General features: G+C 26.8%; 1 protein-coding gene across 2 annotated transcripts in view; it reads left to right on the top strand.

The window, feature by feature from the left end:
* The window catches only part of LOC107453792 (fasciculation and elongation protein zeta-2), a 49,153-nt gene that overhangs the window by 14,370 nt on the left and 7,300 nt on the right, over positions 1-27,483 (top strand). For both annotated transcript variants that reach the window (XM_043040895.3, XM_043040898.3), the window contains exons 3-8: positions 11,317-11,425; positions 11,539-11,685; positions 13,701-13,797; positions 17,805-18,043; positions 22,187-22,262; positions 26,298-26,363. In XM_043040895.3, coding sequence (XP_042896829.1) covers positions 11,317-11,425; positions 11,539-11,685; positions 13,701-13,797; positions 17,805-18,043; positions 22,187-22,262; positions 26,298-26,363 — 734 coding nt within the window. The remainder of the gene's footprint in view (positions 1-11,316; positions 11,426-11,538; positions 11,686-13,700; positions 13,798-17,804; positions 18,044-22,186; positions 22,263-26,297; positions 26,364-27,483) is intronic.

Here is a 27,483-nt window from a genome sequence, read left to right on the forward strand (position 1 = left end):
CAGACAAATGACTAGGGGAGTTCTTACTTTCGACAAACTATATCTGAAGTTGTTTGGGCATCAAGCCACTTCATTTCTTCACTTGACAGCACATTAGCTACTTAAATTCAATTGGACACATTTTTCTTGCTTTTTTTTTCATAAATAATTTTGTCATTTTCTGGATTGTTTATTGTTATATAATTATATAGTCTATCTTATTACAAATGAGAATCCTGATAATAACTAATTTATTTTACCTAAAAGGAAATTTTATTTATTTAAATGAATATAGCTGTAATGATGTAATTTAAAATGTTAGCATTAATTAAAAAAAAGGTACACTACCAGTTATTTTTTTCTCACACGTAATAACTATTTTTATCTATTGCTTTTGTTTGACAGCAAATAGTTCTCAGGATTATCATGACACAATATAGGAGCATCTGTTTAGTTGTTTTTGAATAGCTTCCAGAAAAATGTCCACTCTTATTTTTAACTCATTCATTGTTTGTTTACTTTCCATTCCTGTTTCGGTCGTAACTCATGGAATATTTATGTAAAGAAAAAAAAAGAAAAAGTTCTGGTTGAAAAAGTTTAAAGAAATGTTTGTGTTTCCTATATTTAATACATTGTAATCATTTAAATAAATTTTGCTTGCATTTGATTAAATATAATTAATTCGATGAGCGATTTTTTGATAATGTGAAAACTTTAAGAAAATGCAAATTTTCAAAATAAACAAGAAATTAAAATAAATAAATCAGCAAAATTTAAAAATAGATTGGAGGGGGGTGGGTGGGTGGGTGAGAGACCTTTCTTATGCAATTACTAAATAAAAAAGTTCTTTTTTTTAAGAATCTGGCGTGGATATTTGACATTTTTGATTTTGTTGAATTTTTCAGACAATGTTTTTTTGAAAAACTGTTTAAAACACGTTTTATTATTATTTATTTACTTTTTTTATTTTTGCGAAAATATTTTAAGGATTTTAGGGGGAAGGTTAAAACTAAGTATATTCTGGAATTTTGAGATACACACATCTAAATAAATGTGATAATATTTTTTGTGAAATGAGTGAACCTTGGAGCTGACCATTATTTTGTGTTCTCCTTCTTCCACTTAAACTATTATTATATAAATACTTACAGTGGTCATTTGCCTCGTAGGTCATTCAGAAATCATTTTAATAACGATATTTTCTTTGACTTTGATTGTCAAAATCTACTTTTGTCAATTATGAAGCACAAAGCTTACACATCTAAGGTTATTGATTCAACTTTTATATAATATGACCCTAAACTTTGAGGCTTGTACCTGAGTAATTGAATAAAGAAATAGTAATGAAAAAGCTTTAAACAGTTTATAAGAAAACTGTGATTTAGGCAAAATATGAATAAATAAAGTTAACACCCTCTCCTCGAGGTGAGTTAAGTCTATATCAAGAGCTTACTGAGGCGGAAAACAGGCCGAGACATTCGTGTTTCTATCTAGGCAAATGATATGTTTCCGATGCAATATTTTTCGTTGAGATTTTGCTCTGTTTCTATATAAAACCTAAATTAACTTATTAACTATTAGTTAAACCGACTTGGCTGTGATTCCTTTCGATGCAACGTAAGAAATTACATTGGATTTTTTTAAAACAATTTACAGCTTTCCTCTAACTATTTCTGCATTCAATTACTCAGATGCAAGTTTCGAACCATATTAAATAAAAGTTGAATTTCGGTGTACCGTCGGTCGTTAGCGTGTGAAAGCGCCAATCATTTTACATGTTTGATGAAATACTTGCGAGTCCGCATGTGCGTCTAGTTTCGGTGAGATTATTGCACTCTCATGTGCAACTCTACTGCATTTTGCAAGATATTCTCCATTTCAATCTGCATTTTCTACCCTCTGATATCGAACCAAAAAGTCTCTTGATCATTTTATAATGGCTAATATAATCAAGACGAGTTCTTTGTCCGAAACTAGCTATTTTATCATGATTATGTTAAGTCTTTGAAAATTATTTTGTTATTGTATATAGTACGTAAAAATATTTTCTGAGTGCTCAAAAAGTACTTAAAAGGTGCTTATTTTTTGTTGGAAGATTTGGCTACTCACCCTGTGCGAACTTTGCAGAGAAAACATGATTTTGATTTGTTAGGAAAACATTGAAAGCAAGATTTTTTTAAGAAGGGTAAAGTAAAATCCGGGATAGCTTAGCATGAACGGTATAAGCAATTTACAAGGACTTGCAGAAAATGATGTAGGATGCGGTATATCGTACGGAACTGACAACTTAAAACCGGGGTTCCACTGTATTTACCTTTGTTGGTTCACTTTCACATTAGTAGATTTTGTCGAACAAAATAGCTTTATTTCGAAGATATTTTAATGACTTCGATGCAAATGTCTGCTGAAAGTGTTTATGTCTTAGTAGTTAGTGTAGAAGTAATAAATAGAACACAAAATAAAGGTCTGTGTCATGGTACACTCATTTCACAAAAAGTATTACTTTATGTAAATAGATCCGATTTTTTTCTCAATATTCCAAAAGATCTTAAGTTTTGACTTCCCAAAACCTTAAAGTCTTTTTTCAAGAGAAAAAAAGAAAAAAAAAAAGAAAAGAAAAGTGTTTAATACCGATTATTTATTTATTTTTAAAAACTGTCTCTTTACTCTATATAAACAAAATTTTCATTTATTTGCGCTGCGTATTTCTATGTCAAAAATCCTAGTAAATTTTGAAAATTTATGATTAAAACATTTAGAAAGGAAAATATATACAATTAAATTAAATGTGCTTTGTTGAATAGTAAATAAAAAAGGGAAAAATACAAATTATTATTATTATTCTTTAATGTAACATATTACACTTAAAATAATCATATAGACTGCCAGATTAAAGTTTGTACTCATTGCTATGTTTACCTTGGTGAAAAAAAAAATCATTCAGCTACGTTTAATAAACTACGCAAAAAATTTCTATGTCATAAATCCTAGTACACTTTGAAAATTTATGATCTTTGAAATTTACATTATTTAAATTAAATGCATGTTATGTGTACCGCTAAATGTCAAATAAAAAAAAAATGCAAATTACGCGTAGGCATCTTTTAATGTACACACAGAATAAAGTTTAAATTCGCTGCTTGCTGTATTAAAAGTTTCGACTAAGAATAACATTTTTATTTATATATTCTGTTTAAAATTTTAAGAACAATGTGATAACTCAAGAAAGATGAATTAGGAGAGGGTTTTCTAACTATTTTACTACGTATTAGTTTCTTTCGTTTTCTTTTCTTTCAATTGTCAACAACTAATTTATCATTTGTTTCAAAAGTACTATTGTTTAAAGTACAGTTGCTTCTATTGTATAATTTAGGACTCACTTAACACTGCCCAAGTCCCGTGTGATAGTTAGTGTTACATAAGTGTGAATATTTATTTTGTAACTAACATGATAAATATTCAATTTTTTATGTTTATTTTGCTTTGTGTTCAATTAAAATCTGCACAATTGAGTTTAGCCTTGAGTTTTAATCGTAACAGTTTATAAACTGGTTCTATATTAAAAGGCATATAATATTAAATAAAAAAAATAACCAATTTCGTTATAAATTTATAGTTTTCACCTTTTCTTTTAAATTGAGTAAAGTTTGTCTTGATTCTGCTACGCATAACTTTTTAAAAAAACATCTCAGGAAATGAAGTATTTTCCGTAAATTGCCTTCTTTTATGTTCCTTAGAACAATGTATGCTAAGATAATTAACGTGCATAATAAATGATAAAGAAACTATTACGGAAGTACTTGCTCTTGTTCCATCTTTTCTGATGAATAAGCGTCTGGAGTCTGTTCAATGTTTTTTGCCATAAATATTTACTTTCCTTGATTAAGAAGTGCACCCTAATGCCCTTGACCATGTTGAACTATAAATTTCCCATTGGCGAGGAAGAAAAAATAACAAATATGGGATGCCTTAAATTTAAGTTGTGTGTTCCTTATCTTTATTTATTCTTGGCGAACCAAAGAAAATTATGCCTAGATTTATGTTTTGTTTTTCGACAAATATTAGGTTCGCTGGAAAAGTTTTTGGTTGGTATGGGTAATAAGTTTATATTAATAACTATTTCGCCATGTAGCGTATATGACTAACTAAAATTCGATTGATTATATTTGTTTATAGCTTTATTTAGTTCCTTCAATTATATTTTTCATTTTTTGAGACACATTTTTTATCAATTAGATAAGATTCGAGTGTGTGAATTTATCTCGTACATCGAAAATGACGTTGAAAAAATCAATAAGATATTGCACAAGAAAATTTTCAAATATTAATTTTTTCTTTTGCGATTCATTTAAAATAAGGAACTAGACATCATTTTAATGCTAATTTCTAAACACTTGGACTCTCGGCTTTTACCAAGATTTGCGATGTTGGAATGTGACCCAATAAAGATAATCACTTATTTATATATATTTTAATAAATATTTCCTTACACTACGTTAATTTGTTTCATGTAAATAAATGACTAACTGATTTTTAAAATCAAGGGTTAAATAAAATTTAATATTTCCTACAGATTTTAATTTATTTACTAAAAATAAGTAGCTTATTGTGATTACTTTTCGTTATTATTCTTATTAAAGCAAGTCCTGACATTTTTAGCTAGTTCCCTGTTGTAAATACTTCATTTTAAAATCTAATGTATGTGTTATTTTGTTGCCAGTTTTTTTTGTTGACAATTTTTAATTTTTTCGTACCTTTTTTTATTTTTGTTATCACTATAAGTTAATTTTAATTGTATTAAACTATTTATTTTTCCCATTATGAGTCATAATCATTTCATGAATCGTAAATGTGTTATTTTGCTGTCGTCAATTTTTTCTTGACATTTTATTTTTTATTTTTACTATTACTATAAGTTTATTTGGATTGTATTAAACTATTTCTTTTCCCATTTTGTTGAATCATTTTACTTATTAATGAAGTAAGTAATTCCTAACATATTAAGTCTTCTTGTGATTTGAAAATAAATGACTAAAAAATACTGAAAATAAATAAATAAAAACATTTCGTTTTATATATGTCTGATATTGCGGAATTACTTCATTTCTGAGTTTGTTAAGGCAATGAAATTATTTCCTACTAAAACATAATTGAAAATAATAAGCTTTGGCATGGTTCATCTAATTGACCTTCATGGTTGAGTTGGCATGTACGTGTTGAAAGAGATACCTCGATTTTATGATTTGTAACTCTCAAACATGATGCAGCATTTTATTTTTTTTTCTCAAGATTTGTCTTTTTTTTCTATGTATTTGTCATGGTTCTATTTTTTTTCTTCCTCGAGTCTATCATTAATAAAATACTCGATTTAAGAAATGTCTAATAAATCTGAATTTTAAAAAAAAATAAATTGAAACTTTTGTTATTTTTTTTTGTGCGTACTCTGTATGGTAAATTTTTTGATGAAATAATTGAAGCTATTTCTTTCCCCTATTCTTTCTTGAAATTTATAACTAGTTATTACTAACCATATTATTTTGTAGATACTTGTAACGATTTCTTAAATTCAAACAATAAATATGTTCATTAAAATAGAACATTCATAATGCAATCTTAAAGCATTTAATTTTTTTTAAGCCCTTAAATGAAACTTTTATTTTAATAACTGGACAAGTAGTTTCATTACAACCTTATATAAGTTTTCATATATGAGATGGTTAAAATTTTTAATTTAAACTTCTTATGAATAAAAATTTCACAAATCATTATGAGCATAAAAATTTCATTTAGCTTAAAAATCATTTTTTTTAAACTTTGAGGAAACGTTTTTTTAAAAAATTAATTCCAAGAATATGGCTACTTCTAAGAATTATCAATTTGGAAACACCTGACTTAAACGTGCAGCTATTTTAGAAATGTTAAATTTGACATATTATTTATTAAATAGACTTTTACATATAATTTGTCGCAAAAAATTTAAACCATATTTTGTTTATTAGGTTTGGATTTAATTTTAATTTGAAAGAAATGAATATTATTAATTCCACATAATTTTCATAATCAATATCAACCAGATTTTCTTTTCATAATTTTATGCCTCAAATCACGTTTGGCATTTTTATCGTCTTGATCATTAGTTATTTTTAGATCAATCTTTAATGTTGAAGGTCACTAAGACGACAAAAGCATTAATCCGTCTACATACATTAGAGAAAAGGAGAGCAACTTTCTCCTTAAAATTGTTTTTCACTCTGATGAGTTTCTGGGTTGCTGTCTTTAAGGAAAAAACATTTAATATTTTAGTCTTTTCAGAATAACATATGAATTGTTTTCCATTTCTGCCAATTATTTGATATTGCTTCACTGTAGTATTCTTCTGATATCTATAAACCAGGGATGAAAACCTTTTTTTTTTTTTTTTTGATTGTGCACCACAGAAACTAAAACATGCCATGTTGAGAGCCAATATAAGTAAGGTAAATCTGTAGGGCTCTCGTCTTCCAATATGGTGAACTGGGTTCGAATCCTACTGATGGCTAGTCGATACGCATTCTCAGCCCGGCTTGCACTTAACACAGTGCTGACGTAAAATATTTTAGGTAGTAGATGGATTAGGTGGTAGACGAATCATGGATTAGAGTCCCCTTGCTGTCAGGCTACCCGTGGGAAGTTTTGGCGGTTTTCCTCCCCATTTAAGGCAAATGCGGATTTCCACCAAAAAGTCCTTCTCGAAGGCAAATTTGTCCCAATATTTGTTCCAGGAGTTCCCTTGTCTTCTGGATTGGGTTCAAAATTACAAAGCTGTGGAGTGAGTTGAACATTAGTAGTCGTAAACCTAAAAAATAGGATCAGCTGTTCAACGACGGTTATAAAATAAAATAAAAATAGTTTATTTTTAATGGTAAAGATTTTTTTGCCTCATGAAGGTTGCTTTTTTTCTTACAATTTATGTTATATATTATTTATATTATATATTATTTATATTATATATTATTTATATATATAAAAAAGCACGCATTCCGTAACAACACGTTGTGGAGGTCCAGGCTCCATTATTTCGTGACCAACTGCATGATTGTGGCAATGTGATCAGCACTGCTCACAGACCACCTTTATTTCCCAGACTGGCTGGTACCCATCGATCTGAAGCTAGATGGGCTTCAAGCCGCCACTGAGGATCGAACCCCAGTTCTTCACTATGACAGTTCAGTGTCTTAACCATTGAGCCATATTTATATACGATAATATGATATTAATATTATTATTTATGTTATTATATAAAAAAAACTAAGTGTAATTTCTCTCTAAATTATATTAACATTTTGATTAACAAAAGCATCTTGATATGAATTACTACTGCTACACTACTACTACTACACTACTACATGAATTACTACTGCTACTATCTACACTACCATAATTTGAATCAAAGGGCAGATGGTGTAATTACCCGGCTTTGCATCACGCACTCCTACTGCTCAACCGTACGTTTTTTCCCGGTTCTGAAATCGAGGGCATTACATTAAAGTGAATTCTAGTTCAACGGAAAAAATGCAGTCCGATCAGATGCCTAGCTTTTTACACTGGGAATCGAACACCGGTCTGAGCCCATGTTGGCAAGAACAAAATCCACTGGCTGATCTTTAATTTTGTAAGTTCTTAAGTTTTTAGTTTCTTAACAGAAGTTAACAGAATTAAATGACTTAAAATGTTGAAATTATTTGCAAGTATTCTGAATCGTTGATTGTAAGTTGGAGCTTAGTAATTTTGTTCTTCTCTATACTGTATTTTTTGTGCTTTTACTTATTTTATTTGGCTATAGTTTAGCTTTGGCGTTCTGCCTGATCTTATTGCTTGAACATATAATATTATTCTCTATTTTCTCTTGTTTGAAGCTCGTTATCTACAATGAAAAAGAATTCGTCTTTTTGAACAGTACTATAAGCTGCAACTTCTAGATGGGGTTCAAGTTTTAAACTTTGTTACGAATATAAATGGTCGTAAACTTAGGAAACGCGGATGCATAGTGAACTGCTTTTTTTCTTTTTAATTCACGCCACTGGCTTTTAGATTGATGGCCATTTGGAAATAATATATCAGTTCGTTGCTTTTTCGCCATTTTCGTGTGAGCCACTTGGAATTCGAGCATGCGTCGAATTTTTTCTCTTGTTGGCTTCTATACTAACGCATTTTAGTATTCAAAAGAATTTTGGTTCACTTTTCTCGTCACATCTTTTGAAAAGTGCTCTCTTTATCTGATTATTATTTTTTTTATGTTGTTGGCACTCCAAAAAGAACCTGGAACAAATTGGTTAACTGAAGCAGCAATAAGTGAATTTGGTACTTGAGATCTTCTTCAGTTCGAATTACCTTCAGTGCGCTCGTTTTTATGGGCGAACGTGTTGAAAAGAACTACTTTACCTCCGCAACATAATTTTATTCTGCATGGCAAGGGTATTTTTATCTTTTCTATTTTGTATTTTCTGTTTTATGGGCCATAACAGTCGCGTGTTGAATTTTTAAAAGGTTTTGCTTCTTACATCAGTAGTCATATTTCATGCTTAGCAAGTTTTTAAAAGTATTTACATTTCTTTGAAAGTGACTTTAGTAGTACTGATTTCCTTTGGTGTAGTATTATTGATTTTATATGTTCGATTGTGTTTTCAAAGAAATGTCCTCGTTGCATCTTTAGAAGGAAGACCTAATATTAGGTAGGGGAGGGCTAAAAGCAACTGAGGGCCTGACAGTTCGCTATTTTTAATCATAAATTGTGAAATTATGTATAATTTTTTGAATGTTGACTAACTGACTGTATTAATTTTTTAAAAGTTTTATAAATTTTCTCTTCAGGGAAAACAAACTTAATACTAATTGTAGAAATCTTATAGATCTTTCTATTTTAGAAGAATACGAGGTTCCAATTTCATATTATTCTTTCAAATTTAACAAAATCTTTATCTTTTATCATCGAATTCAGCAGTGGAAATAGTCCATATAAATTGTAAACATTACAGCACTATTTTCTCTTATTAAGAAATTAGCAAAAATTGCATATAAAAGTATAATATTTGTTGATGGTTATTTATTTATGCCATTGTGTGTTTATGTAAACGCGCTGATTTTTCCTAAAATATTATTTATAAATCTTTATTTCGTGAAGTTTTCCTTTTCGAATGATGTTTTTTTCCTTCTAACTGCCATTTTAGCTTAAATGGCACGAAAATAAACGCTTAATTAACGTCAAACGACAGTAAGGGCGAATCGTAATTATTTAATTACACTTCTTTTTCATTTTTTTTTCATTTCTCAAGATATAACAGTTACTGAATTTAATAAACAATGGAAAGTTTGCAAAATCAAAATGCATTCTAAACAAATTAGCAGTGTCTTTTCATTTTTAAAATTGTCTCATATTTTAATGCGTCACTGTATGTTTTCTTTAAATATTTTTTCATTTTACAAACAATAAGTTTATGTACAGTGCGCAAAATAAAAAACACACCACCCTAAATAAGAGACCCCATTCGAGAGAGTGACCTCAAATATGCTAATTAATTAGCTCAGACGATATTTTAAATTACGAAATCGGACACAAAAACGTACTTTGTGAGATACAGTCCCAATAGTTTAGTCAGTTGAGCGGTTAAGTTAGTTTACTTTCTGCTTATTTCATCATATCTCGAGAACTTTTTAAGTGAATTGAAAAATTTTTGCGCACAATTATAAAATAAGTTTATTCAAAGATAATTCCATTCAAAATATAACGTAAGTAAATATCTATAATTTTTCATTATTTTATTTAATAATAGTCTGCATAATTTTGAATTGTAAGGTATACAATTTTTACATCATTTTAAAGTGTGTACTTTTAAATGGCAAAATACAAGATTTGAGCGAAATCGGTCGAATAGTTTTTGAGAAATTAAATTTTGAAAAAGTCATTTTTTAAAATTCGGTTTCTTAAGAACTATTCTATCGATTTCGTGAAGCCTGAGATCTACAAATTTAACCTGATTCATATTAAACTTGAAAATCTGAATATTTCTGGAAAACGAATTTTTTAAATTTTTTTTAATCCACTGTAAGAACGTTCTTAAAATCCGCCTTTCCTACCTATGCGTGCTTTGCATGCCATGATTAGTCAGGCATTTAAAAAGTATTTCCACTGGAAAGGTTAAGATGAAAAATACCAGAGAAACTGTTTAACGTAAAAGGTATATTACGCATGGTATGTAATGTGGTTTTCAATTGTATATTTGTCTGTATTTAATATTGTACTGTACCTTACATTTTGCCACTTTATTTTAGATAATTTGATTATTGAATTGAAAGTAGAACTTAATTTTCTTTATTTAATACTCTTTATTTAATTTCATAAAAGCAACAATATTTTTCATTTCTTACCATGGTGGCTTCTATAAATTGATTCTAATTGTTTGACCGTTGGGGGTGGAGTCGTTATAATCTGGAAAATATTGTCTAATTGGTTTAGCCTGGAAAGCTGTCGAAAGTTTGAGCTTTTTAATGTTGAATAGCATTGAATAGTAGTCCACAATTAAAATTGTTAAAAATTCAACTCTTTAATTTGCACGAGTAAAAGAAAACTTTTTTTGAACGAAATGTTAGAATTTGTTGATTTGAATTGTATTTTTATTTTTTTAGTTAATTAATGTTCGAAAAGTTTTTGAGTTGTAAGGAAGTATATATATTAGAAATCATTTTTAATGCTGTAATTTTTAATAAACCCATAAAAATAATTTTAAAATCATGTATTTTTAAATTTTTATTTCTCCAAAACTATTCAATAGATTTCTTGCAAATTTTGGATAAAGTTATTTTAAATTTACATTTGATAAGTACGTTTGATTCTGGGCGTCATAAGATGATGATTTTTTTCGGCCTTTTCCGCACGGTTTTTCTAATTCCGGTATTTGTAAAACGCTAATTCGAAACGCGAACTTTGATGGCACTTTCGATTTACGACGATGCCGTCGTAAAATCATGTCTTTTTCGGATCTTTTTTCTTTTCATGTCTTTTTCGAATCTTTTTTCTTTTCATGTCTTTTTCGGATCTTTTTTCTTTTTAAACTGAAAATTCATTCTAGAACAATTTTGTACGGTCATTTTTATAAAGGAAAAAAACTTCGTGAATTTGTCGTTTTTACGAATTTAAATTTTTTAAAAGAGCTTTTTTTAGAATTTGAATTTCGTGAATTTCGTCCCCAATTTCTGCCTTGCGATCCTTGCTAATTTTAAATTATATATATGTGTTTGCAATTTTAAAGTGTTTGTGAATGAGAAATATTTCTAATTTATGTTTTGTTTTATTTATATTAGAATGTGGTGGACCCTCACAGGGAATTTTGGAAATATGTTGCCTATTGATTGGTCAAAGTCTTATGCTCGAAAAATGCAAATAAATTGTCTCAATTTAAATGAGAAAAGGGTATGTAAAGTTAAAAAAAAAAAAAAAAAAGCCAAGTTTTTTCTATTTATGTTTTTTTACTTGTTTTGGTTAAAATGTATGTTGATAATGAATTCTTTTAATTTTTAAATCAGGATAAGGAAACAAATGAAGAGTTGGACGAATCTGATGATGATGTTGCAAAAGATTTGGATCTCCATTCTTTGATAATTTCCAGTTTACAGCAAGAACCCATGTTCACAGCTGAACAAGTATTAGAAGAAATTGATGAAATTATGCAAGTTAGTGATAAATTTGAAAATTCATGAAATTTATATTTTAAAATTCAACATTGGTATTTTAATCTGTAAAATAAATTTTAATAAAATTAATAAGTTAAAATTAATGTTATTATCAAACTGTATGTGGTTGACATGTTTTTAAAAACATGTACATTCATAATACCAACTTAGCTTTGTTGCAGGCACTACAGTATAAAATTGTTGTTAATAAATCTGAATGAAAACAACAGATTTTTGGTAAAATTTAAAATTAATTATTTTCTCAAGAAATATTCCAGTGTACCAGAATTTTCCATTCTCATTTAATTAAGAAATATTATTCTAATGTAAGAAATATTTCTTCTATAAGAAATATTATAATATTAAGAAATATTAATTAATAAGATATATTAATTAATAAATATTCACCACACCGAATGATAAATCTTATTGGGTTGTTTGGAAAAAAAAAATTTCCTATGAAAATGAAAGACTTTTTTTTTTTTTTTAATAGTGAATAAATATTTTTTTGGATTATATACTGTCCATTCTGGTCCAATACCTTTTGAAATCTTTCTGGCATTACCATGATTTCATGTTCATAAAATTTTTGTTCTTTGCAGGCAAAAAACTGATTCAGGTGACTTTTGCCCTCGTTTGAAGTAAAGGTTTTACGGTCCAAATAAGCATTGTATAATTCGATTATCCGGGTTACTCGATTATCTGATATGCAATTAAGTAGAGATAACTGTTCAATCTTATTTTGATTTAATATTATTATTGCAATAAATATGTTTTAATTTTGAAATTTCTACATTCTTTATTGGTTTTAGACAGCAGAAAGTTTTTTCTGGTACTGGAATATTTTAAAAATATTTTCATGTTTTTCTAGAAAGTAAACTAGTAGCGATCAAAAATTTTAATCCAGCCTGTATTTTTAGAACTGAAATTTCATTCTCGGTATTATAGCATTAATTAACTCTAAATGGTGACTGTTTAGGATTTTCATTACTTTTAATCTTCATGGACATTAGCTTTTAACAGTTGCAACCAGGGCAGATTAACCTATAGGCACACTAGGCACGTGCCTAGGGCCTACAAAATTCAGGGGCCTACGAAAAACTTGGGAGAAAAAAATTTGTTGACAAAAATAATTTAGCTTTAAAAACAACAAGTGTATTTTGCACAAAATTATGAAGATACAAATAAAAATATAATATTTTTCAGTAATAAATTATTTTGCAAAATCTTATGATCTAATATATTACTTTTTTGCGATTTTTGGATTTAACGAAATCTTGTATTATGCTGTCGAATTCCAAACTACGCAAAATGTCGTATTCAATAGACATAAGTGCCAAACGATCTTGATTCATTGTTGAACGCAAATAATTTTTTATCAATTTTAATCTGGAGAAAGATCTCTTTCTCCTTCTGCATTTGATCCAAGAATCGACAAATATATTCTTAATACAATGTAAACGTTAGGAAAAGTATTCACAAGTTTATCTTTAATTTTGGCCTTCAACATTTCTTGTGCAGATTTATGTTCATACAAATTTGAAAATAGTAAAAAAAAATATGCAAGAAAATTTTAGCATATGTTTTGAAAAGAGGGGAGGAGTGGGGGAAGGAGGGAAGGGCCCAAAAACAGCTATGCCTAGGGCCTACGAAAGGTATAATGCGGCTCTGGTTGCAACTGATTTTTTTTATTTTTTAATTATGCTGCAAAACAAGCTATACTGCAGTAAAAGAAGTTATGTCATATGGAAAAAAAATAATACTATCCCTGATTAGCGAATGTGAATCTAATTTTCATAGTATGCAAGGAAACTTGTGTAAGACAGTAAATATATGCAAGACATTAAAAGAAAAAAAATGATTTTCAAATGTCTGGAATTTTTATTATGTTTTTTTTTTAAAAATCTTAGTTATAGTTTTGTTACATTTTATAATTTTGTTTTTTCCCTACAGTTGTTAACTAACTTTAAATTATAACCTTTATTATAACTGTTTTTTCCCCAATTTGTTTATAGCAAGAGGAAGTACCTATGGAGGAATCTCAAGAAGAAGTGGTAACAACTTCTGAAGAAAAAGAGAAAAATATAATTTCTTCCATACTTTATGAAGAAAGTAAGCATTTTATTGGATTTTTTTTAGTATTTAAAAATACAACAATATCATTTCTGAGAAAAATAAGATTTTTAAATTTAGTATTTTCTTTATGTATTTCATTCATTTGTATATCACATTTTATTTTTCCTTTTATTTTCAAATTGTTTCAGGAACTTCTTTTTGTAATAAATGTTCTACTAAAAGTTTGATAAAGAAGTTTTTTTATTTTATTTTAATAATTATGTAAATTTTATTCACTCTATTATAAACTAAAATAATTATAGTACGAATATTATTGTTACAAACACCTTTTGCCTTTCAAATTCCTATTGTGTTTATGTTCCTAAGCATATAACAAATATTCAGCCTTTCTGCCCATTATTCGATAGGTTAAAATTATAAATGCCTAATATTTAGTCAAATATTTTATAACTATTTAGCCTAATAAATCTAGGAAAAAAATTTTTAATGAAAATTTATATTCAATAAAGAATAATGAAAATTTACATTAACCAATATATCATCATAGACAGAGCATAATCTTTGACAAAGTTTTTCGAACTAATAATTACTCATTGTGAAATTGCAAAATTTAGATGAATTTATGAGAATATTTAATGATGTCATATATACAGCAATACTTACCACATTTTGAATTAAAGCCATATAAATGATTTTGTTTATCAACTCTTGATTATATAAAAAATGCATAAATAAGTAATTATAGATAATATAGAATAGTTAAAACATAGTTTATTTTGAAAAATATTTAATAAATTATTTAAAAATAGCAGGTAGACTGTTATAAGATGGAGAAAAAAAATGGAGTCATTAAAATTTTTTAATTTATGCTGCAAAAATAATATTTTTTCAGCATTTTCAGGCTCATTACAAGCATCTTAATATAAAAATATCGACTCAGAAATCTTCAGTTTATGAAAATTATATGATGTTTCAAAAAATAGTGTATTATTGAAAACCCATCACAAATGCTTAGACATTTTAAGCATACCAATTATATAGTTAATTTTTATTTAACTTTAATAATAAATTTTAAATTCAAAAAAAAAAAAAAAACATCTGTGTACTAATGATTTAAAAAAAAAAAAAATTTACTCAGTGGGTTTTAGCTTATAGCCGAATATTTTGTAATCAGAAATTTGGAAAAACTTCTAATCACTATGAGACTCATTTCTCCCTTAGACGCTGAGCAGCATGACTTTCTTTTATTAATTCCTAAATTTGTTTTATTGACTTCTGCAGTCTTAGAGATTGAGGTCAGCTGGTAGTAAATTATAAATAAATATCTTCATACTTCCCATCTTAAAAGTAAATAAATAGTTTCTAAAATAATAATTTCAAATGAGTTACAAATGTGTTTGCATTGTATGGAGTCTCATTGTATTGTATTTTTTTTTTGTAAATGTGTTGAACTGAGCTATTACAACTCAATATACATTTTTACATTGTAATTATAACATTATTTCTTTGCTGTTTCTATACAATTAAATTTATTTGAAGTAAAAGTTTTTTTTTAATAAAATATTTATAGTTAATATTTTTTTCCTTTTATAGAAATGTATATTAAGGTTATTTAAATAATGAAAACAGGCAAAACATATAAATTTTTTTTTCTTAATAAAGATAGGACTTTTGCAGAAATAAATGTTTGCTGCTCAATCAAAGTTGGGCTTCAGAGGTTGTACACCTAGCTTAAAATAAGCCTTAATGCAAAATTCAAAAAATAATAATTTCAAATGAGTTACAATCAATGAGTTAATAAGCCTTAATGCAAAATTAAATATCTTCATACTTCCCATCTTAAAAGTAAATAAATAGTTTCTAAAATAATAATTTCAAATGAGTTACAAATGTGTTTGCATTGTATGGAGTCTCATTGTATTGTATTTTTTTTTTTGTAAATGTGTTGAACTGAGCTATTACAACTCAATATACATTTTTACATTGTAATTATAACATTATTTCTTTGCTGTTTCTATACAATTAAATTTATTTGAAGTAAAAGTTTTTTTTTAATAAAATATTTATAGTTAATATTTTTTTCCTTTTATAGAAATGTATATTAAGGTTATTTAAATAATGAAAACAGGCAAAACATATAAATTTTTTTTCTTAATAAAGATAGGACTTTTGCAGAAATAAATGTTTGCTGCTCAATCAAAGTTGGGAGGAACCAATATATATATATATATAGCATGATAAATAAATATATTAAAAAACGAAGGAAATTAAGAAAAACAATACGTTTCATTTACTGCGCATAAGCTGCAAGTAAATAGAACTCATAAAATAAGTTCAAAATGTAGAGAAAACATGGAAAAACTGTAATTTTTTCCCTGTTTTCTCTACATTTCGAACTTATATGTATATATAATTTTACTCGCTTTATAAATTTTGTTTTATTCTGCTTTTTCTTTTTATTTTATTTCCTGTTTTTACGTGTTATTTTTACTTATTGTGTTCTATTTTATTTGTTGTAATTCTTGTAAAAAAATTTTTTTGAGTGCTCCTTACGCTATTGTATTATTATATTTTGCTTTGGCTATATTGATACAATGTCAGAAAGCACACTTTTTTACGGATATAATCGTGTGGGCTTATGAAAAGATTATATCTTTAATTTTCCGGATTTTTTAAAAAAATATTTGTTCTTTTTTTTCCAGTTTGTTATTTTTTTCATTATAATTTTTCTTTCCCCCTCTTTTTTCATGTATCTATAATTTTCATATATATATCCTAGCTAGGTGATAATTTTTTTTACTCAGCTGATTTTGCATCAGAAACTCAGAACATTTATAATGTGGGATGTCAGTAACATGGTATCAGTGTAATAATATAAGTAAAAATTTATTTTTCAAATTTTTCTGAGTGTAATGACCAATTTTGCTTTGATTACTATACATAAATGTATGTATTATGTTTTACATAGATATTATGTGTGTTGTTTAAAGGAGTAACACTTTTTTTTTGTAGCATGGAGATCTATATATTTTTATAATTAAAAATACTGCATATTTTTTTTCTGTGTCCAGCTGCTATATCTAGCCCAATATAGGCATTACATGTTTCCTAACTTTTTAATTTCATAAATTAAATTTTTTAAAAATCATTCTTAATCCTGTTATAATTAAATTATATCAATTATTTATTTTTTTCCCATTTTAGCTAATGCATAAATACTTTTGTTTTTTTCTTAACAATCAATGTAACGACTAACTTTTTATTCAATAGGATTGTACTCATTAATTCAGTGTTGGGACAAAACACTGTTTTGTCGTGTTTTTAACAAAATCTATTTTTTAACTTTATTTTCTTTAAGCGGCTTTATTCTTTTATCTTAAAAATAACTTGATTACACAGTTATATAAATTTCTAATGAATGGATTTTTCGGTGATTAATTTGTAGCCAGATTATTTAAAATTTAATCTTGATAATGTGGGGTCAGGTTTATTTTTGGCTCTATTTATCGATAATTTACCAATTCTTTCATCTCTTTTGATGCTCTTAAGCATAGGTTGGCAAGTAAGCATTCACTGTTAATTGAAATATGTTTTGAGGACTGGGGATCATTGGGCTGCTTCATGCTATGCTGCTTCAGTGCAGTCATTGAATATTTTTTAAAAAGCAAAAATGCTTTCTATTTTAAAAAAGTAATATTTGTTTTAGAGCTCTAAGGAAAAGATTTGCCTGATAATCTGTTAATATAATATTTTTGAAGTTATAAATGTGGCCATGTTTGTAATTTTTAAAAAATCCAACCTAATAAAGGATGTTTTTTTTTTGTCTACAACTAAAGTGATTTCTTTATTTTTTAATCATATCTCATCAATTTCCCTGTTTTAATACAAAGGTAATATACAGAGTTACACTATTATACAGCAAGATATGTTAACGAAAATATTTGATTCATTTTTCTTTCATGTCTAACTTTTCTTCCCCTTCTTTTGTAGCTAAAAATTCTGTTGATAAAAATTGTCTTCTAATGTTAAACATTTTCTTTCAGAGCTGAAAACACTTACTAATTCTCAGTTAAATGAACTCTACTTAGAATTAGAGATGATGATACAAGAAAATTCAGAAGTTTTAATTCAAGAGTTAGCTTTAAGGGATGAACTAGAATTTGAGAAGGAGCTAAAAAATACATTCATTTCTTACTTACTCACCATACAAAATAAAAAAAGACAACATAGTACAGAGAAACGACGAGTACGCTCATCAATGGGAAACAACTCCGATGCTAAAGTAAGTTTTGATTACAAACCATTATATGAAATTTTCATACTAATATTATGTATATATATATGTATAAAAAAATTTACTTTTTAAAAATAGAAATTTTTTCCATGCATTATATTGAAGAAAAATATCAAATATTTAAAAAAATATATTACATAAAGTCCCAAGGTTGATCGAATTTATTAAATCTACTGGTCTCTCTCGTGCTTTTATATGATGTATTTTCTCTTATTTTAATCAAAGTGCATTTTGGAATTAATTATCTTCATCTTTTTTCAATACTCTTTGCTTCCACTTTAAAATAAGGGATCTGGTTTTTATTTAGCTCATATTTAACTTTTACTTGTCAATAAAAAACTTTTTTTTAAGTTTTTTTTTAGTTGGATATTAATATTAAAAACTTGTAAGGATGTCATAAATGTAGATATTGGATTGTTATGGGCAGTACTATAATTACTACTTTTACCTATTTCATCTTCTAATGCACTTTTTTTTAAAATAAAAATAATTAAGTTTTTAAGAATTTAAATAGCTTTTATGTTGATAACATTGTCCACTTGAGATTAAGCTTTAAATTCCTGATATGAAATTGGATTGAAAATTGCTAGCGATTAGGGCTGTTAAAAATATGAAAAATAATTATTTCTGAAATTTTAAAAGAGTATAGAACTAAAAACTTTTTCAAACATTTTTTTGTGAAAAAATTACAAGTTAAAAATGAAATGTTTTAACATAATTTTTAATTGTATTAGAAATTTAAAGTTATTTTTAATTTATTATTGCCTGATATTTTGGGGAAAACATTGAAATATTATGTTAAGATTACTGTGTTTACTTTTCTGTAATTTCGCTTAATTTTGTTTCCAATAACTTGTATTAATGTTTTTGAAGCAGAATCTCTTTCTTTATAATTTTATTATTACTATATTCATAGATCAGGTGTTAATAATCAAATTCAGCCTATTCTGAATCATCTGAAACTTGGGCTGATAGTCATCATGGCACAAATTTGGTATAAAGACTAATGGGGCAATCAAAAGAAAAATTTTGTTGCTCCAAAACTGGGCGCTGGTGGTTGAAAACAGCAGTAAAGATAAATTGCGCAAATGTATAAAAATGCAAAAGGGTTAAGTGTAAGAAAAATGAGTAAAACAGAAAACGTGAAGGAGAGTTTAAATAAAAATTTTTATTGTAAAAAAGTATAATCAATAAATATGGTCAATAAATAAAAGTTAAAAGATTAGTGAGCTAAAAATCCTTTTGATATAATTGTAAATGCCAGCTGGGGTGCGCAAAATTATAAGGGATACAATATAAATATATTTCCCCTGAGCATAGCTTTCTTGGTTTGAAATTTCCCCCATACCCAAATTAAAGCCTTTTTTAAAAAATTGCATTAGCATTTTAAAATCATCTTTAGAAAATTTATATACTGTTAAAATTTGTTTCACAATAATTTTTTATTTAACAAAGAAAAGAATCATTTGATTTTACACAATTCTTAAATGTGCTAAAAATAGAACTCAAAATATATTGAAATAGTAATTATTCATAAAACTAAATTTCAGGTCCCACTTATAAACTTTAGGAATTCAAACAAGTAAGGAATTAGGAATTAAAATAAAACACTGAATTGTGATATTAAGTTATTCACATTATATTTAACATTACAGAAAATATTCTTTTTCTTTTAACTTAACAGGAAATATTCTTTTATTTACTTGAGTCCATCAAGGTAGTTTTCTTTTTTTTTTAAACGGAAAATTCTTGTGAAGTAATTATTATTATTTTTTTTTAACACTAAAAAGTTTTGTTGCAATATTTTTGAATTAGACTAAAAATTCCTTGAATTTCTAGAAAAATGTATTTTTAGTCTTTGAGTGCTGTAATTTTCATGAGTCTTCTATTTTCCCTATTGTCATTTGAATCATAAATGTTCTCCAATTCTCTCTTGTGTAATACTCAATTCATAGCTGATCTAGAATATATTTAAATCAATTTTCGATGTGCAATTCATTTGCATACTTCTTATTCTTGCTGGAGCTCTTCAGTAGCATATTACTAATAGATTTTGGTTCTTCTTAAAAACATACTTATTACTTTTTAAGTTGCATTTTTGAATAGAACTTAATTGTGTCGTCTTTTTGAGATTTATTTGTATCGGATTCGTAAGTGTAACTTGGATGCAATTAATAATGCTAATATATTGTAGATATGATAATTAACTAATAAGTTGGATTTCACTTGCCCCATCAATTAGGTTTAGTAAGAATGTTGTTTTATATTGTAAAAATCATAAAAAGCAAAAGCTCTGATTGTTTTTGACTTGTGTTGTGAGATAATTGCATGTCATTGTACTCTTATTTTAAAAATGCCAATCAGGATTTTTAAAATGCTAGAGGAAGATGCTAAGTGAAATATTTGGTAGTATTAAGAATTGTTGGAATCATTCAGAAAATTAATTGCAATACACACAGAGAGAAAAACTTTTGGATGGTTGCAGCTATGACTAATTTAAGAACAAAAAGAAATATTTTGTACAAAAATATGTAATAGACAATGTAAATAAATGAGAAATAAAACAAATTACAGTCAGACCCCTATTAAATGAAGGCGCTAAATCTCGACAATAAGTTCGTTATATGGAATATTCATTAAATAGAAAATCATCTTTTGAAATATTTAAGCATCACAGAACAGGTTATAAATTCATCAACTCTAGACATAATAAAAATAGCAAAATGGTTCTCCTTGATGTCGTAAACTAGTATTTACTATTTATTTTAGAAATTTTAACCATAAAAGTAATCTGCATGGAAAGCAAGAATAGAGCAAAACATTATCCAGTGTTACACTATCATGCTACATACATTTTCAACTAAGAAGAAGCTAAATTTATGTGTAAAATTGTTGCTGCATTTATTATAAAAGTAATTTTAAACATACATTACCATATGTGTTCTTAAGTTTAATTGCTACTGATAAAAAATCTGTTAATTTTGTTTGAGTTTTTCGTTTGAAATGCAAGCAAGAAGAGAAAGGGATTTTACTTCATTCTCTAAAAGTTAAGAGGCTTCGAAAATCAATTCTAGGTCATTTCCCCCATAAATTGCGTTAACAAGTTTGAAATGTTCTGAACTATTTTGGAAAATAGGGAAAGTGGATCTCAAAGAAAAGTTTGTTAAATAGAGCATTCACTTCATTATCTAGAAGTTATTTTTATGAAAAAATTTCCAAAATGTTCTTGGTTTCTAGAAAAAAATCACAAAATAGAGAAGTTCGTTAAATGGAAGTCCAACTGTATAAATAAAATAAGAATAGGGAAAACTTCTGTATTTACACTATATAACTTCCGTTAAAAGTTAATGGTACTCACCAAATTTTATGCATTCATTTCTTAAAACGAAATTTTTCCTCGATTAAAAAAAAAAGGTTCAAGTCTGGGCTCTGAGCAGCCCAGTCCATTCCATTAACCCCATTGCCACCATACCAAGCCTTGGTGACTCTTGCAATATGACAGCTGGCATTGCATCTTGGAAGTAACAGGGGTCCACCTCGTAAAACTGCCACAGGGTAGGAAGCACATTGTCATCCAAAATAGTGCAGTAGGCATCTTGCATGGGACTAATGCCGATGTTGTTCCCTACACGATATACATCGGCGGAGGGCGTGACATATCTCAGAACCGCAGATATAGTCATTTGCATAGGTGTCCAAATACTTATTGGTAGATTGTGTATTAACTATGTGCATTTCAGTTTAATTGGTTAAGTTTATGTATAGAATAAGTATGTAAATAAAATGTAAAGGGAATTAAACATTTTTCATTGTTTATTATATTGATTTTATTTTATTATTATTATTTTTTTTTGTTGATTTTTTTAATAAATGGCTAAAAAATTTTAAAAAATTAAGTAAGTTTTATTACGGTTCCTGACAAAAGTTATTAGTAATTAAGATAGCTTGTAATTAAAAATGTCTTCTTGATATACATTTTGTTACATTTCCTGACTAAAATTATTACTAATAAAAAAAATTTAGCCAATAAATTTTTTATTAATTCACATTCATTTTATTACATTTCATGACCAAAAATAAGATTAAAAAATTAGCTTTAAAAGTCATTAATAGACATTCATTTTATTACAGTTCCTGACTACTGTCATTCCTTATAGTGTAGAAAATGGACCGCCTAACAATCAGACTTTACAGATTTTGATAAAAAGTAAGTCACTGTGTGCATGTTGGGCTCAAATATTTATTTCTATTTGCTATTATGAAATGCATTCATCAATTTAAGCAGTTGTCAATCTATTGTTTTGAAAAGCAGCTTTCTTTTAAGATACCAAAATTCAAATTCAAGCTCATTCTAATCTCTTCACTAGTATTTTGATAGAATGAAAACAAACTTGTTGCAAGTTTACATAAGATCTTCTGAAGTCGTTACAAATTTGAATTAAAATCTGTTATTGTTTGTGTTCTTATCTTATTTGACCTTTGAAGATAATCTGAAATCTGAGGTCCTGGACATGAGAGACCATTTTGGAGAAATATTTCTCAAATTATTTCCTCTCGTTTAAAAAAATTACGGACAAGCCTTATATTTACCATTCAATAACAATGATAATCACTTTATTATTTTTTTTAACATTTCTTTATTGTTCTAAGTTTATAGAGAAGTGTTTTTCAGCAAATCAGAAAGTTTTTAATATTTTTTTTTTTTTACTACAGTTCTGCCAAAATTTATTTATAACTTTGTATTAAGTTGTATTAAATTCATAACTTATTGGTCTATTGTTAATATTTTGTTAAAATGTAACTCTCAAATTTGGTGGTTTCTCAATTTTTATTATTGTTTAATAAATATTACCTCGTACTTCACAAAGGGAGAACGGCTGAAAGGAAAGATAAAATTTACTGTTTTATTCAGTAAGATTGACAATGTTAACAGAGATGAATTAAAAAAGTGAAACAATCGCATATGTTTGTGTTATTTCTTTGTTTAATTAATTATAGTTTTAAAAATATAGTTTTTTTGTATAGCTTTTACATTACTGGTATTTCTACTTTAATTATAAAAAAATAAGTTTTTGACATTCTTTTAAAAATTATTTTGAATAGATTTTTTTTCTTTAAAAATACAGTTAATTTAGTAAGATTATTTTCTTTTGTGTTGTTGCAAATGTAACTTCAGTTTTTGTTTGCTGGAGAAAAAAAAGGAAAGCTGTATTAAAATATCACATTTTGAAGCTTAAATTTTATAAATTCTACGTATTGGTGTTATATTATTATTTAATATATTATATATTTTGTGAGTGGTTTATAAAATAGTTAATTGGAATGATGTTGAAAAGGCATTGAACAGTGAATTTTTGTCTTTTCATTCTTTAAATTATTTCAGTAATTTTCAGTAAAGCCACACTGACTGACATGCCACACTTTAAATTTTTGCTATGATAGATTTTAGTCACTATTATGGAAAAATGAGGCATTTTAGATACAAAAAAGAAAGAAAACAAAACAAATTTTGGCAGTGGCACATCATGTATGAAAGTGAACTCAAAAAGTTATAACGTTAAAATGTGTGAACACAAAATCCCTTGAGCAACTTTAGAAGCACTAACTATATGGTGTAAAAGGAAATTCAAATCTGTTGAAAGGATGGGAACGAAAGTGAAACACCATGCATTGATCATGTGCTGCTGGTGACTTCATCAATTAGAATGGCAGGAATGTTTTTCTCTCTCTTCTTTTTTTCCTGACTGACATGATTCTCAATAAACCTGCTTTACCCTTTCCTTAGAACAATTTCTTGCAGATGTGAGTTTGAATTTCCATTCAAGCGGCATGTCTTTTCTTCGTCATGCAATTTTTCCCAACTTCCCTCATTTATTTTAACTTGTAACACATTTTTTCTATACCCCCAGAACATAAACAGACATTGTAAATTGAATTTTGTTGCACATTCATAGTTGACATTGTACAGTCCTGCGTCACTCAAAATCTTGTCTTACCCCACCATATTTTAATTAAAAAAATATTTGTTAAAAATGAGAAAAATATACCTTTTTCCAAGCGAATGATATTGGTTCGCTATTTTAGAAAATTTTGCAAACTTTAATTTTTGAATAAATAAACGTTGATTGCGGTATTCTTGCTTGGAAAAAGCCTTTGGAATAATAAAATCTCCGCATAGGCCGCACAGAATTTTAAGTACAGATAGGCAGTATCTTATCCACCAGAAATCGCTAGTTAACTATTGGCATAAGTCAATTATTTTATAATAAGAATTTACATTTAGATACATGAAAAGTATTTTTTTAGTATAACCTAATTAATGTATAATAAATTTGAAAACCTTTAATTACTGTTTCAGACTGATAACTTAATTCGATTTCGGTAAAAAAAATCAAAAGTCTAGTTTAAATAAATAAAGATAAATACACTTTGACTAAAATAAAACCCCCTTTGATTTGCTTTTACTATTTTTTTTTAAAAAAAAGGTTTTTTTGACTTTTTATGCTGCAACTAAAAAACTTTTAAACCTTTGGAGCACAGGGCTCCCTCGGGTAAGGGAGAGCAGGGAAAACCTGGAATTGTCAGGGAATTTTATTTTAACTCTAAAAAGTGGGGAATAGTTAGGGAAAATAAAAATTTTTTGCTAAAAACCTGGAAAATCTTCAGTCTTAGAATTGTCGGTAACAGTGATAAGTTATTGAGATTTGAGTTAAATAATTAATTCTAACATCTATTACAAGTATTTTATAAATTTTCACTTTTTAGTGAAACTTTTCTATGTCTCCATTCACATTCTATTTTATGTTTTTGCTCACAAAACCTAATTTTTGACCTTACTAATAATAAAAAATAAAAACCCAAGTTTTCTGATAAAAAATTGCATGGTAAGCACAAAATATGGTATGGATTTTCATTGAAATTTTCCTGATAAACCTGGAAAAGTCAGGCGAATTTTTTTTCTGAAATTGAGTGGGAACCCTGGAATAGGGACATTTGTTGAATACAATGCCTGTTATACTTGTCTGTTTGTTATACCAGTTGTAATAAGCAAAAGGTTGCTACTACATTAAAATTTTATATTTACTCATATTTTTAAATTTAAGCTTTCGATTTACAATTTTCAGATTTTTGAAATTAGAATTATTTTAGGGATAATTTTTTAAAAAGTAGATATTTCTTTTGGTAGATATTTCATTACAAAATATATTTTCACCAAAGTTAAGAGGAATTTTAAGTCTTGTCATTTTATATAATAAAAACATTACAAAAATATATATGAATAATTTAGAATGTATTCAACTAAATGCAGTGTACTGTATTTAGTTACATTGAGCAAAGTTAAAGTTTATACATGCAAAAGTAATGCATATTCTTAATAAATACAAAATAATATTCTGTCCCTCCTTAAACTATTAATTAAATTATTATGTGTACAGACAATTATTAAAACTCACTCTAGTGATTTTAGTACATTTAATTTTTCGAGAATCTCATTTTAATATTTCAATTAAAATGTATATAAAAGGAAGCTTATACAATTTGAAATTGTGTATTATACTAGTGTATTGAAATAGTCTATTATACTTATTATACTAGTGTATTGAAATAGTCTATTATACTTATTATACTAAATAATTATAATACTTTTAATCAATCACAAAACGGAATATAAGTTTATTATTATTTAGGTCAACTAGCATCTGAAATAAATTATTAAAAAAATGTCTAAGCTTTTATACATTTTTCAGATTATAAATGTCTTGATTTTCCTTCTGCAAATCTATATACAATTTCTTAGGAAATCTTATTTATATCATAGTTGGTTGTCATTAGTGCTTAATCAGTTAATTTTTCTTAGCTAGCCTGGTTTTATTCCTATATTTTTAACCACCTCTAAGTACAAGATAAGCAGAGTAGTTATTTTGTAAAAAATTACTTTGTATTTTGAAAACTATTTAAAAAAGAAAAGCGATAATAAACCAGTGGGTTAAGGCAAGTATCGAGAATTTGAAAAGTTCAATTTTTGGTTCCTGGGCTAATTATTTGTACTGACTACAGGAAACCGAAAACTGAATTTTGAGTTTGTCACCATTTGTAAGGGAAAAATAAATTAATTGCTTAGCCATGACTACCTAAGGGTTAAGAATTATTATAATCAATCTATGTTCTCATTGGATATTAATATATTTAAAAACGTTTCCTTATAATCGTTGATGTTTTTAATGTTGTGTTTTTATTTCAGTTCTCAAGGCGATAAATGAAGATAATCCAGCTGTACCTGCACTTCTCACAGATTATATTCTTAAAGGTAATTTACGTAGTTTGATATTTTTAAATTTATTAATTTTTTTTATCCAAATTTTAATATTCCTTATAAGAAAAAATAAAATTATATATGTTTTATTATTATTTTTTATAGAATATCTAACTATGTGGTAAAAATTTATAAATTTATTTTTAGCTATCCATATTTCGACTTTCTAAGCTGAGAATATGTACTTATTTTAAATATCTGTTAATTCATTTTTATTCAATAAAATGTAAATTTCATTTCTAGTTTTTATGTAGTAATGTATTGTTCAAATTTGGAAATGTAAAATTTTGTAGATGTAACATTCTTTGTGAGAAGTATTGTATATTTTAAAATACCTTCGTAATTTTTTGATTCAATCTTATTTCTAATATTTATTTTGCATATTGTTAAAATTTGTTATACATATTTTTCATTTAATTTAAATATATTGTGTTAATTTAAAGTTATTGCTAAAAGTTTCTTGTTCTTTCTTTAAGTTTCAATGTTGTTAAATGTTCTCAGTTAAAAATTTTCTTTTATAAGTCATATTTTAAGTTCTTTTCTTTCTTTTACTTTGTTACTTTTTATCTTTCTCTTATTTTTGCTAATCTTACTTGATTTGGCCAAACAAACAAAATCCTCTATTTTTTTTTTATTTCTAAGAATTTTCTCTCTTGTTTTTAGATATAAAATTCATAATTACATTGCTGGGTAGTTAGGGAATTGCTTTTAATGTTTTCTTGTTAGGAATGAATTTTTACATTTGAAATATTCAATGACAAAATATTCATCAAATTTATCTGAGCAAATAAAAATGATCTTAAAAAGAATATCATTTTTTGCTATTTTTCAATATTTTTTGTTCTGCTTAAATTTGGAACTCAAGTGTTGGTGTTATTCTTGATTTATGTAAATTATGAAATTTGCCTGTATTCAATCAATAATAACATTTTAAGAATATTTCAATTTTTTTTTAGCATTTTCTAAATTTTTTATGAGGTGTTTATGAACGAAGACCATTCATCTGTGAGGCATAATTTTGATTGTTATATTGCGAAGATGAAACTGCTTTGTTTAAATGCATTGTTTTACAAATAAACTTAACAATTTTTAAACGGATTAAACCTCTGATGTG

This window comes from Parasteatoda tepidariorum, chromosome 7, assembly GCF_982258835.1.
Source record: "Parasteatoda tepidariorum strain Cologne lab strain chromosome 7, Ptep-v5.0, whole genome shotgun sequence".
Lineage (NCBI taxonomy): Eukaryota > Metazoa > Arthropoda > Arachnida > Araneae > Theridiidae > Parasteatoda > Parasteatoda tepidariorum.